Source organism: Zingiber officinale, chromosome 6A (assembly GCF_018446385.1).
Source record: "Zingiber officinale cultivar Zhangliang chromosome 6A, Zo_v1.1, whole genome shotgun sequence".
Classification (NCBI taxonomy): Eukaryota; Viridiplantae; Streptophyta; class Magnoliopsida; order Zingiberales; family Zingiberaceae; genus Zingiber; species Zingiber officinale.
In genome coordinates, this window is record NC_055997.1 from 17,320,048 (window position 1) to 17,334,129 (window position 14,082).

At 35.1% G+C, this 14,082-nt stretch overlaps 1 protein-coding gene across 1 annotated transcript; it reads right to left on the minus strand.

The window, feature by feature from the left end:
• Nucleotides 1–1,131: 1,131 nt before the first annotated feature.
• LOC121993766 (transcription factor MYB4-like) lies at nt 1,132–2,251 on the minus strand. Its single transcript, XM_042548084.1, has 3 exons — nt 2,045–2,251; nt 1,841–1,970; nt 1,132–1,771 (listed from the first exon to the last, which is right to left on the minus strand). Exons 1-3 carry the CDS (start codon nt 2,175–2,177, stop codon nt 1,279–1,281), a joined length of 756 nt encoding a protein of 251 aa, XP_042404018.1. The 5' UTR covers nt 2,178–2,251; the 3' UTR covers nt 1,132–1,278.
• Nucleotides 2,252–14,082: the final 11,831 nt, after the last annotated feature.

Below are 14,082 nucleotides of genomic sequence, written 5' to 3' on the forward strand. Positions count from 1 at the left end.
AGAACTTTCAGTCGAATGTCCATTCCATTCAGCTAGGCAACAGACACAACATGATATCTTTCGACGTCCTTTTGGGAGTTAGTGTCGCCGACGGACGACATGGTCAGACAGAGGATCGTACGACGGAAGCTTCCACTGTCATTTCAGAGATGTGCTCGGCCTGTTAAGCTACTGTGTCAGGGACACTTTACTGACATGTCTCTTCAGGGAAAGTTTGGGATTGTGTGCTCACTTTAAGAAGCATGCACACACACACTACAGGAGCCTTATATAAAGGGGGGAGGGGGTCCAAGTATTGGCGGAGGTATGTTTTTCTCGCGATCTCTACTGTTGCGCTACAGTTCTTTACTTCTTGCTTCGCCAGAGACTGACTTAAGCGTCGGAGGGTCATCGTCAGGGACTCCTTCCCTGGCTCGGCACTGACGCTGCTTGTATTGCAGGTGGGAGCGAAGTCCATCGGAGATCAATAGAAATACTATACGTCCTTAATATCCACCTCCTCAACTTTCGAACAGGATTAAAGATAAACATATACGTTCTATTTATTTATGAGGACATCGAGAAACATTCTCATTCTTCTCATACATCCCGATCGGGAACATCTTGCTCTGTTCGTACACTCTTCGAGAACATCTCTATTTTACCCTTGTGCTATTTGGGAACATATATCCAATTGTAATACCGAGAACATTCCCACTAAGCTAGAACATCCAACCTCATCTCAAGAATTGAATCCTCATCCACCCTTATCCTTATGGTCTCGACAGGACATCTAGATTGTCTTTCATATATTCACGATTTGAACCTCAACTATAACGAATTTATAAAAAAAAAAAATTCTTTAAATAAGACACAATTAAAAGATGTTGGACTCCTGAACTATCTCAATATTATCCAACATAATTAATCTTTTTTTTTTCTTATCTTATGACCTCGCCATGGCGCCATCGCCATCGCCTAACATCACCCGGTAAGGCGGTAACAACCAACAAAAACTTTTTTTCGTTTTTATTATTATTGCGGGGCACTGTAATTTGTTGTTTGAACAAGAGATTGAAGTAAATTTTGATTAGTCTGAGACTGTGCAAGTTTGACTAACGGCTTGAAGTGGTCAAATAATACACTGATCAGTGCGTGCAACGGTGCAAATTAAATCTGACTTTTATTTTATTGCAACTGCTAATTAATTAAGTCACTCACTAAATTAGATCGACTCAACCAAAACAAAAGTAACAAGCAAGGTTTACACATCTTGAACAAGATCTTGATGCTCTGCCTTCAAAATATTTCTTGGAATTGTACTGAGACTTCTTGCCAAAAATCCATGTCATTGTCACTGTTAAATAGGTTGTAGTAGTGAGTACTTGGACTTGCAAAATCAATGGACAAGGGGTCCAACCAAAAGCTCTCGATCTCTGCTGCTACATGTAGTTCATCCTCCGGTTGGCCATGATCAGTAGGATCGATGCTGATCGCTGCAATCGTGGTAGTGGAAGAGAAGCCACTGTTTGATTGATCTGTAGGGGTTTCGGTTGAGATAGCATTCATGGACAATGCGTCCAACCAAAACCTCTCCATCTCTGACTCTTCAATGAAATCTACAGTGGAAGCGTTGGAGCTCTCGCTCTTCTTCTTCTTCTTCTTCTTCTTCTTCTGCTGTTTCCCTGACTCCATGGTCGGGTCGACGAGACGCCTCTTCAAATGCGTGTGCCACACATTCTTGATCTCGTTATCTGTCCTCCCTGGCAAGCTCGCAGCAATGGCGGACCACCTGCGCATGAACATACCCAAGCGATTAGCTAGCTACTGAGCAGATCATCAAGCGTGCGTGCGGTGGTACCTGTTGCCGAGCTTCTGGTGCAGCTGGACGATGGTTTCCTCTTCTTCCTCCGTGAAGTTGCCTCGCTTGATGTCCGGGCGCAGGTAGTTCATCCACCGGAGCCTGCAGCTCTTCCCGCACCTCAACAGCCCTGCTCGAGGAGCCAAAAAGCAGAGTTCAAAGACTGAGATTGATTCTCTACATGTAGTCGATCGAGGCACTCACCGGCTTGCTTGGGGAGGGCGCGCCAGTTGCCGTGGCCGAATCCGTGGATGTGGTTCACTAAGATCTGGTCCTCTTCCGGCGTCCACGGCCCCCTGTTCAGGCCTGTCTTCTCGCAGCAGGGAGCTCTCACCATTCTCCTCGATCGATCTTCTTCTGCAACTCAACTAATTGGTTTGATTTTCCTTTCTTTCCTTCCTTGTTCTCTGTGCGCTGCAATTCGCCCTTCGTTCAAATATATAGAGATGCTGTCTTGGAACTTGGAAGTTTCCTGGCAAAGGGGAAGAGAGGGCTTGGAATTGTCTGCTTTGCTCTGCTGCCGTAACAAAAAGTTAAAAACAGCATTCCATCACATGTTTATACTAAAAATATTTTTTATTTCAGTATTATTGTAATTGTTACAAGTGTATTATCTATTCATAATTATTTTATTTTAATTAAAATTAACAGTTCGTCTGAGGTGTCGGTACCCGTAATAGTAAATATTTTAAAAAGGTTTATGTTCTGTCACATCATTGTCACATCAAAATTTAAAAAATCTTACTTCTTTTAAATACCACTATCTATTATCATAAAACCTCTCTCTTTTAAAAACTCTACTTCTTTTAAAATCCTCTCTATTCTCTCTCTACTATTTTTTTTATAAACCTGGTCCTAAGATTTTGATACACGTTTATAAAAAAATTTATAAACCTAACCTATGTATTGGGGGAGAGGTTTATACTATAAATTGTATGGTGTAAACCTCTCACTACAGATGCCCTTATAATAAGACCACTAGCTACAGTCCCCGGTCAATATAATCACGATAGCAATATTCATATTGTCATTCAGGACAAGAATAATTTAAGACATAGATGATTAAAATTTATGTCTAGGATCCTTATTATATTGGGGTTCATCAAATTAGATATGTGTATATATAATATTAATTTGAATATTAAATATTTAAAATTATAGTTTTAATCCATATAAATTTTTTACTAATTAAATTATATTTCATCAATAATTTTTATCTTTTAGATTTAATAAATACTTTTTTTTATTTTTTATAGATTAAAGTTAAATTTGATTTTTTTTTTATTTTTTTATTCGTATTAGATTTGATTAATAATTTTAATTTTTTAATATTAATATTAGATTTAGTTGGTAATTTATTTTTATTTTTTTTATTAAAATTTGACTCATAATTTTTAATTTTTTACTGATAAAAATTTAATTTAATAATTAAAATTAAGTCTAGTTAATAAATTTAAAATGTTATACTTAATTAATATTTTTTTATAAAAATATTTTGAAAGTCTTTCAAAAGTATATTTAACTTTCTCTTTAAATTTTATTTTTCTTTCTCATGCTCTTTTATTATCAAATTTTTTAGCATGATTATTATTGTGTCCTTGCTCTAAATTTTATTTTTCTTTCTCCATGCTCTTTCATTATCATTTTTTTTAGCATTATTATTGTGTCCTTGCTTTTGACGAGTTATTATGTACACCTTTTTTTTAATAATTTATTGTTGATATTTACTACCTAAATATTTTTGACTAAATAAATTTAATTGATGATTTATCCAAGTTAAATTGATAAAAGACAGCTTGGTCCACGCATATCCTATCAATATAGGATCCTAAGGAAGGGTCTATTGTAGTATCTATATCTACTAGACTATTACTTGAACTTATTACATCAAGATTACACAATAATAATTTTTACCGTTGCGCCATGACTTATCTTAAAATTAATTGATAATTTTTTTAAAAAAAATAACAATTAAAATGTATATTAATAATATTATAATAATTTATTAATCATTGACAAATTAGTTAACATAAAATATTTTAAACTATTAAGGTCTTAATTTTTTTGTCAACCTAGGGTCTCAGAATAGGTGAGTCGATCCTGACTCAGACACCCACAGTTCAAACCTCAGCTATGACGTATTTGTAGAAATTTTTTTCTTCAAATAGGAGGTATAATCAAAGGATACTGGACTTCTAGGCTGGCCGTCAAGTGTCATTCTCAATTTATCCTGATGGTTGATGAAAAACTTTCATAGGACTAGATTGATCATCCTAAAAATAATTAATAAGGCTAATTAAAATTATAAAAAAAAATTATAATAAGACTACTATAATATCACAATAGACAGTAGTAGTTACAATATTATTAAAAATAATTTTAAATCCTAAATATTATATTATAGTAAAATATCTTTTACATGAAAGTAAGTAAATCTTAAATCCTATACACCCACGCATCTCTCTTCACAGATAAATCATGAGGGATAACTTATAAATATTATATTATAGCAAAATGTATATGTTCACCTCCTACGTCCCTCAACTCATACACACACTGTAGATGTAATATAATATATGTACATGCATAAATTAGTTCTCCAAGTTTATAAATTGTTCTTAGTGAGCACGTTAGATTCAGGTAATAGTACTTTAACGTAAGGATATGCTTGAGAATCTAACAATACACCATTTCTTCCTTAAAAAAATAATTTAATTTTTTTATATTAAATATTAAATTGATAAAAATAAATATTATCTGGGATCTTATCCAAAAAGACGCTGATCCAAAGTATTTATAAAAAAATTTTCACTCATGGTATTACTAATACTAAGATATGAAATTAAAAATGACCTATAACCGTATATTTTTTTTATATAAAAATAACTTTAAAAAGTTACTAATAAATTTTATTTTTTTTTTCAAAAAAGTAATTTAATTTTTAACTTCACTAAAATTAGTTAGTAAAAATTTTATATTCGTAATAAAATATCTTCTAATCAACTGACACCTCGTAAAAATTAAATCTTAAATATTATAACAATTAACCATAGTTTTTATCGAGATAAATATAGAGCGGAGAGTTCATTTTATGATTTTTTGTAAAAGAAAAGTTCATTTGACGATTAGTGGGAGGCCTTTTAATTTTTGCAATATCAAGTTAAAACTGTTAAAGATAAAATTTGATGATTTTTGTAAAAGAAAAGTTCATTTGACGATTGGTGGGAGGCCTTTTAATTTTTGCAATATTAAGTTCAAACTGTTAAAGATAAAGTTGGCTGTCTAAATAACTTCTGGATGTGACATGTCTCACAATAATTAAATATGAATAGACTCTTTTAAAAGGGAATTAAAAACTATAGTAATTTTATAATAAATTCGACAATTTATCAAAAAATGTACCTTGAATATTATATTTATTAAAAGATGTATAGTAGTTTTGCACTTACTAAAGAGCATAATTAAGTCAGGTGGAATTCTCATTTTAATCCTCCCGTCAATGCCCCTTCTTTCGTTGTGATTTTCCAGACATCTGAACCATATTTTAAATTATTTTGATTTAAAAATAATAAAGCGAACATTTTTCTCCCTTCGTCTATCAACTCGTGCATGCCTGGGTATTCTTCGTAAGTCTCCGATTACAACTCCAATATTGTGGCGAAATCGTCACCCTAGTGAAACCCTACGTAATGTCTTCGTACCTTGATTAAGCGACATCTATCATTTAGGCCTAAAAATCCAGTGTTTGCGAGGCTCGGATGTAGGGTTTTAGGGTTTGCGTCAATAATATTCTTTTATAATGGCACAAAGAAGGGGATCGGGTGTATCGTCCTCTCCACTTCAATTATCTGTAAAGGTATCACCTTTCTAAACTCTGTTAATCTAAAACTCTGTGATTTTGAAAAGCTCAACGAGAATGATTTTAAAATTTTCAAAATTTAGGATTCAGTGGATGTTGGATAGAAACTGCATTGGAACAATGTCTTAGGTCACTTTAAAAAATTTTTTCAAGCATCCACAAAGAAAGGAAGACATCATGGATCTGTGATTTTACATGACCGACACATAGCAGTAATCAAACAATCACCCTTTAGCATTTTTTTGGACATACAAAATATGTAGCATATCCATGGTATTTTGGCCAATATATTTTAAAATTGAGATTCAAGTAGTCAAACCTTCAGATTCTCAGGTACAATATAATTTTATTACGAAGTAGTTGTATAGTAAAATCTAATATTTTACAAAGGTGAATATTTTTGTCAGCTAATGGCACTGATAGTGGGTTCTTATTGCAAACGAGGGGCTTTAGGCCTGATACGATATTGTATCAGGCCCAGCCCACCGTGTGCGAATACTTATGTATATGTTTATAGATGTCAACTAATCATGTAACTTGGTCAGGCGTTCCGATTGCCTTCACAAGAAGAGACATTTCATTGCTGCTTGGTATTGCAGACCGAGGAGCTTCGATTCCGATCAATTCAAATAAAGCATGCGATGACCTCTTTCTAACATACTTCTCAAATAAAAAAGAAGTTACTAGATCAAGAATTGGGGAGTTGTTTAAATTTTATGGCAATCGCGTTGAAGGAGAAGATGATGTTTTATTATTTTGCAAATTCTATATTTTGTATATATTTGTTTGTGTCTTATTTTCTTCTAGTACATATAAGCTCCCGTTATGTCTTATAGATATAGTAGATGATTTTGAGAATCTTGCTAGATTCAACTGGGTTGAAGCTATCCATGAATTTATGGCTCTACAATTATTTAAGATTGGGGGCATATTTTCTTCAACTCGGACAACACATTCTAACACCAACCTCTCTTACCTAAAGGCCTTTGCTGGTATTTTGGCAGTAAGTTTAAAAATGATGGTAAATTTAACAATAATTTACAGACATGTATGAATAGTTAACACTTGTGATGGTGAATCAGACATAGTTTTTGGAGCATGTTCCAATCCAAAAACCATAAAAAATAGAAGGAGGGAGAATAAATAAGTGGAGGAATATTCCTTTACATATTAGTAAGGTAAAAGATTTGTTCGATTGAGTCTCATTTGAAGAGGTAAATTTTAATTACTGTGACCTTAGTTTGGTTAAAAGGAATTTTTTAAACATGTGTTTTAATATTTTGACAGGTTCTGATTGACCTAATCCCTACCCCATACGAGAAATCATTGGTTGGGAACCTTGTTGGCGTTGATGACATTACATGTGCAATGGTCACATCACAGTTTGAAGTAAAGGAAGAAGGAAGGTAAAGTAATAAGGAATGTTGTAATTGCATTATTCAATCAAACAGAATTAAGGAGCTAACAATGGAGAGCATGCATTTGAATGATAGGGTGAAAGACTTACTTAAAATATTAGAAAATAAAGGCATGTAATCTCAATATAGCGAGTCTGTAGACGATCCTCAATGTGAACCAGTAGCTTTTGCAACAAGAAGTAGGAGAGGACGTGACAGAAGTCGCTATGATTACAGGGATACTCCAATTGATAGTCTATTGTGGCTTCAAATTTTATCTAAGAGGTAGCGGAGAAATATACAAATATGTGAGCCTGCGGAGAACGTTTCAAGATAAGGAGAGGGGAAAAATGTTTAAAGGAACATGATGTGCTGGAGAAGGGGAAAGGAAAAATTAATGTGGATGATATGGAAGAAGAAAGAGAAATTGTAGAATTGAAGGAAGATGAATCTAAAGAAGAGGCAGAGAATGATGCAGATAGGATTGCCTCACATAACCAAATGAGGAAATAAGCCATTGATGTAAGTAGATATTTGCAAAATGTATAGTAATTTGTTTGATTTAATTCACTATTTAAAATTCTTTTATGTTGATGGACATAGTTTGTGATGAAGAAATTTAAGACTTCGAAGAAAAAAAAACAAGATCAAGATGTAGTGTACTTGTTAAAAGTGTTGGAGAAACTAATGTATGTGAATTACATAGTTGATTTAATTAATTTATAAGTTAAGATAATTATATACTTCTCTAATTTAGATGATTATATGGTTCTCTAATTAAATTCTGTGAATTATAATCATTGCCTTATTTTATAAGTTTACAAATGAAATTGTTTGGGAGGAGCCACCCTTTGCTTTAAATGTGTATTCCCTCTTATCTGGTGTGAATGGAGAGATGTTGACAAATGGGGAGGTAATTGACACGTATTGTAAGATTTTATTTAGGGGGCATCCTCGTCTGGTAGGACATACAACAAGTCTATTTATTGTTCAACCTTCTTCACAGTAAAGAATTTATTTGAGAATAGTTAAAATTTGAATACAATATATATTATGGTTAAGTATGTATGAATTTGTATTATTGTAGTCATTAATAAAATTCTCAAGCAAGGTTGTCTTCCAACAATTGATAAAGACAGGTACAGAAGATGAAGAGGTTAGGTATATTTTTATACCATTGTGTAGTGATAATGCACACTTCCACTTGTTGCTGGTCAACACCTATTCATTGACGTTCAATCATTACAATTCTCTAGCAAGTGGAAGAAAATACAGTTATGAATTTGATGCAGCGGTGAGCATCCAATATTCATGTATATGTTTGTATTGTAGTATAAATGCTAGTTAATGTCAAATTTAAATTTCCTCCTTAATCTTACAGGTATCAGATTTAAAACTCTATCGTCGTGAGCATCTTGCTGCTATTGATTCAAAATTTGAAAGGCATCATCCCTTCGATCGATGGATGTCTCGTACAATAGAATGTCCACAACAAGAAGCCAGGTAAGTCGAGCAAATAGTGTGACTAGAAAATATTGATTTAAAATATTGAACATTAAATTGGTGATGTTATTTACAGCCTTGACTGTGGCTTCTTTGTGATCCAATACATTCGATGTCTTCTGTACGAAACAAAGATGGAATTCAAGCAACGAGACATGAAAAAAATTGGAATTGATGTAATTGTATCAATTTTGAGGGATAAGTTTTGTAAAATATTCGATTAAATAGCCATAGTGTTGTAAGCCAAAAAGTTGGTGGGCAATGTAAGGTACAATTACTTAGTGTTTGTAGTTTTATATCTGTGTATGTAGTCTATGTGGTTTAATACAGTGGTATGTATAATATGAGAAGGGTATACTAAGCTATCACAAGAATAATAATACTGTTACATAGTGATTAGTGAACTAAAAATCATAATATCCAAATTGTTATGCCAGTGCTTATCAGTTAAAAGAGACATAATTTATATAAATTATATTGCACACCATATCTATCTTCTGAAAACTAAAAAATTGGTAACAGTTGTGATTTTTCAAAAATCCCAGTAGGATAGGTACAACACTCGGTTTCAAGTGTACAATGTTTGCATCAAAATTTAAATTAGGCATGTAAATATGCAAATCCAAAGAAAATATGGTTTGAGTAAAAAAAACTATTATCCTGGTAACTCCAAGCTTCACATGTTCTGTGCCAACTGGCACAGAGCAAGAACTTCTAATCCAGGGTGTATAAATAAGTTTTGAGACCATATATAGCTCCTCCCCTCTCAAACCTTCACAGGGAACGTGATTTCAAGTAAAATCCAAGTAGGGTAGAGCCATCAATGGGGTTTGGTTAAAACCCATCGATGGACCTAGACACCTCTGATTGGAACTATTTCAGTTCGAGTGAGATTCTGGAATTGCAAGGACTCCAACGGTGCTAGCAAAACCTAATGTACAACTCTCTACAAGTGGTACCGAGGTTTGAAAAAAAATTTAGTGTGTGTTGGGCTTGATATGATACTATTTCAGGCCCAACGTGGGCCTGATATGAGACCACATCAAGCCCAATGTGGGCCTGATAGGTTTCATTTCAAAAAACTTGATTCTATCTTCCTCTTCTATAAATTCAAAATATGCTACCATGGGATTTAAGTCTACAACATGGGGAGTGAAATACAGCTAATAGTATTGTAACATACCTTTACTCTCTGCCTCATATTTGACTTAAAAATAAAATGGTGGTTGTTGGTTCTCCTAATTTAAAATGTGCTGTTTAAAATTTATAGCTCCTCCCCTCTCAAACCTTCTTATTGAACGAGAATTTGAGAAAATCAAATGCCCTAAAAAAAATGAGTAATATATAGAATAAAATAAGTCGATACACTATGAGCGAAAAAATTTCAATTTTTGAATAACTAGAATAATTTCAGATAAGATATGAATACTAATATATATATATATATATATATATATATATATATATATATATAGTGTAAAGTTATATATTAAAGTTGATTCTATCTCCCCCTTCTATAAACTCAAAACATGCTACCATGGGGTATAAGTCTAAAGCATGGGGAGTGAAATACAGCTAATAGTATCGTAATATAGCGTGACTCTCTCCTTACTATTTGACTTAATAGTTGCATTAAAGTTTTTGAATAACTAGAATAAATTAAGATAAAATATGAGTACTAAACAGGTTTACCGTTCCATGCCAAATGGCACGGAGTAAGAGCTTCTAATCCAGGGTGTATAAATAAGTTTTGACACCATATATAGCTCCTACCATCTCAAATCTTCACAGGGAACGTGATTTTAAGTAAATCCAAATAGGGTAGGGCCATCGGTGGGTTTTGGTCAAAACCCACTGATGGACCTAGACACCTCTGATTGGACTCATTTTAGTTCGAGTGGGATTCTGGAGTTTCAAGGACTTCAACGGTGCTAGCAAAACCTAATTTACAGCTCCCTAGGGGTGGTAGCAAGTTTTGGAAAAAAAAATCAGCCTATGTTGGCCCTGATATGTGGGCCTGATATAAGACCATATCAAACCCAACATATCCTTTAATCTCTACTTAGTATTTGTTTTAAAAATAAAAGGGTGGTTGTTGGTTCTCCTAACTTAAAAGGTGTTGCTTAAAATTTATAGCTCCTCCCCTCTCAAACCTTCTTATTGAACGAGAATTTGAGGAAAACAAATACCCTAAAAAAAAGGAGTAATATATATAATAAAATAAATCGATACACTATGAGCGAAAAAATTTCAATTTTTGAATAACTAGAATAATTTCAGATAAGATATGAGTACTAATCTCTCTCTCTCTCTCTCTCTCTCTCTCTCTCTCTCTCTATATATATATATATATATATATATATATATATATATATAGGGGTGGTAGGAAGTTTTGCAAAAAAGTTCATCCTTTGTTGGGCCTGATATTAAACACTATTATTAAAAAATAATAATAATAAATCTGAAATAAATAGAGTCAATTAAATATAAAAATATGGGATATCAGGCCCACGTTTCAATCACAATAAAAGCACATACTCTCCTGCTTCGGTCGTCATCTTCTTCTCGAAGGCATCCTACGTAGCTCCATTCGAGGTGTGACTCTACCATCATCGACGTGCTAGAATCAGTTTTGTACGTAGCTCCGTTGCTAATTTTGTGGTTCTTTCTATAATGGTTTCACCTAGGGTTTGTGTTAATGTTATGGGCATGTTAGAATAAGAGCATAGTCATTATTACAGAATCTAAGAGTTGTTTTTCTGTGTGTGGTTATACGGTAGCTAGGTTCGCAATGGCTACAAAAGGGGCGTTGATAAGTGTGAGTGCTGATCGACCAAGTTATCCAAGTTATGTTAACAGAGGAAGAACTAAAAGAATGAACTGGAAAAGTACCATTTGTCACTTCAGAAAAATTATTTCTTCTGTTAAACCGACTATAGAACAAGAATAGAAGATTTGAGACACACCTTTTTCGTGGATACTCGACCTCCCTAATAGTTCTTTTGTAAGAGCTCAGGTCTAGAATATGTTTGATAATTGGGATCAGGAGGAACAAAACTATATCTTCCATGGGAAGAAACTAAAATTTACAAAGGTAGATGTGACACTGATTCTTGGCCTACCCGACAATGGAGAGATAGTTTGTCTCGATTTAAATGAGACCTCCAGTGCACTGTACATGGAGTTTTTCCAAGATTCGGATTGTTCTGTCAAACATTTGGAGAAACTGATTATGAAGTCGAGATCAAATGACAAGCTGTACTGTCAGCTGTATATCCTGTATTTTTTTGTAATTGTTCTGTTTTGTGGTAGTAGTAATGTTCTTAGAATACTTGTACTCTCCCTAATTAACTGTGTAGATGATTTTGACAACTTAGCTAGGTTTAACTGGTAGAATGCAGTATACAGTTTCATGGCTCCTCAATTAGACTCCATTGGCTTGGAGCTTATATTGAGACCAAAACCATAGGTTGCTAATTCAACGCCCAAGGCCCCCTTGCTCAAGGGATTTCCAAATATTTTGGCTGTAAGTTCGATTACATATATATCATGATATTGGTAATAAATATGATTTATTTTTATAATCATATTGTAGGTATGGGTGTGTGAGCACATCAACATTATTGATCCATACCATCCTGAAAAACTGCCTAGAATACTACGATGGAGTTGGCCTAATTATCATGTTGACACAGTCAAAAAGTTGATAGACCGTGTAACTGTAGATAAAATTTTAGTAGATTTAATTCCGGCAGAGTCAGAGTTGGATTTACTACCAAACTGGGCTCCTCCAACCGAAGCTCTTGAGTTGGTTGGCCAAGGATCTCCACAGCAAGCCGAAGAAGGTATACTGCAGTGTGTAGATACGGTAAATTGTAGTCAGTGCAAGGAAAAGGGAGAACAAATTGAAAGTTTAAAGCAAGAATTACATAAAGCTACTAAAAGTTTAAAGGAAGCTAATAAAAACCTGGCAACAATCATAGATGAAAAGGATAGTCTCTTAGCAGCAAGGGATATTATAATTGTTGATATGGATTCTATGCTTAAAGAAAAAGATCTACAAATAAGTGAACTGCGTAAGGAATAGGATAGGAGTGACAACAAGGCTGACACTATCAATTCTGAAGTGGATAACAGAATTTTAATTGTAAAAGACAAAATCATAGCTGATGCCGAAAATAAAATTAAAGAGCTCCAACAAGTCATACAAAGCAAGGTATCAGGGGAACCACGAGCATCAGAAGGCATAGACCCTAATCTGCCTAGACTACCAACTAATTTTCGTGTAGGCCCCAAAAGAAAGAGAACTTAGAGAATTTTTATATCAGATTGTACAAAATTAAAAGGCAAACAACTTGTTCAGGCTGTCGAACCAGACGCTCCTGCACCATCAAAGACCGAAGATACTGTTAGAACCCCAAGGTTATTTTGGTGTGATCAACAAGTTAAGTTAGGTCCTATGTATTTTTAACCTTGTGTCTAAGTGTGCAGGAACTTAGGAGCATAGGTAGCCGAGCGAAAGATGCAGCTAGCGAGAAGGACGACACGCAGTGCGTCTGAGGGACGAGGCGCTGCGAAAGAGTACACCGGTGGACGAGAAGGAAGCGTGCAGTGGTTCCGAGGGATGAGAAGCCGGAGCAGAAGACTGCTCGAGGAGCAAGAGACGCAGCTAGAGAGAAGGTCAGCATGGGGTGAGACCGAGGGACAAAGACCGTGGATGAGTACGCTGGCGGACGAGAAGGAAGCACGCGACGATTCCAAGGGACGAGAAGCCGGAGCGGAAGCCTGCTCGAGAAGACCGGAAGTTGGGTTCGGGTGAGCCCTATTCCGGATGACAGAGATCACCCAAGCGAGCGAAAGACTCGGTCTGAGGCGAACGGAGCCGGAGCAGAAGACCCGAGCTGGAAAAAGTCAATGGGGTTGACTTTTCCCTCCGGGACGCCCGGAGCTGTCCGGGGCGCCCGGAACAACCCAGAGTTGACTTTTGACTAGATTGAGTTTTTACTCGATTTGAACATTGGGGGATAAAGTTTATCCCCCCCAGGGCGCCCGGAACCCTCAAGGCACCCCGACCAAGGCTATAAATATAGCCTTGGTCCAGAAGCTTTTTCAACAACTCAAGAAATTCATTCTTTCTACATTTGTACGCTTTCTCTGTAGTTAAGCTTCTGTTTTCTGCGCTTCATCATTGTAAGAGGCTTCTCCGCCTGAAGGAGTTTTTAGTACGATCATTCTCCTTGGATTAACAACCTCCCCAGTTGTAACCAAGTCAACTCTGGTGCCTCGTATTTTCTGTTTTAAGTTATTATTTTTCGATTTTATGCAAGTGTTAGTTTAAGAGTTTGAGAAGGGTTTGCGTTTTATTTTCAGGCTATTCAACCCCCCTTTTAGCCGGCTGTCACGATCCAATAAGTGGTATCAGAGCCAAGGCGTTTCAGGAGGACTAACCGCCAATCGAAGCAAAGATAATGGCTGGACAAAGC

Excerpts from the sequence above, each read along its gene's own strand:
- LOC121993766 (XM_042548084.1), bottom strand. The coding sequence starts at position 2,177 with ATGGTGAGAGCTCCCTGCTGCGAGAAGACAGGCCTGAACAGGGGGCCG. Across the intron at positions 1,971-2,044 it reads CGCCCTCCCCAAGCAAGCCG|GGCTGTTGAGGTGCGGGAAG; the intron begins GTGAGTGCCTCG and ends CTCCTCGAGCAG. Across the intron at positions 1,772-1,840 it reads CACCAGAAGCTCGGCAACAG|GTGGTCCGCCATTGCTGCGA; the intron begins GTACCACCGCAC and ends GTTCATGCGCAG.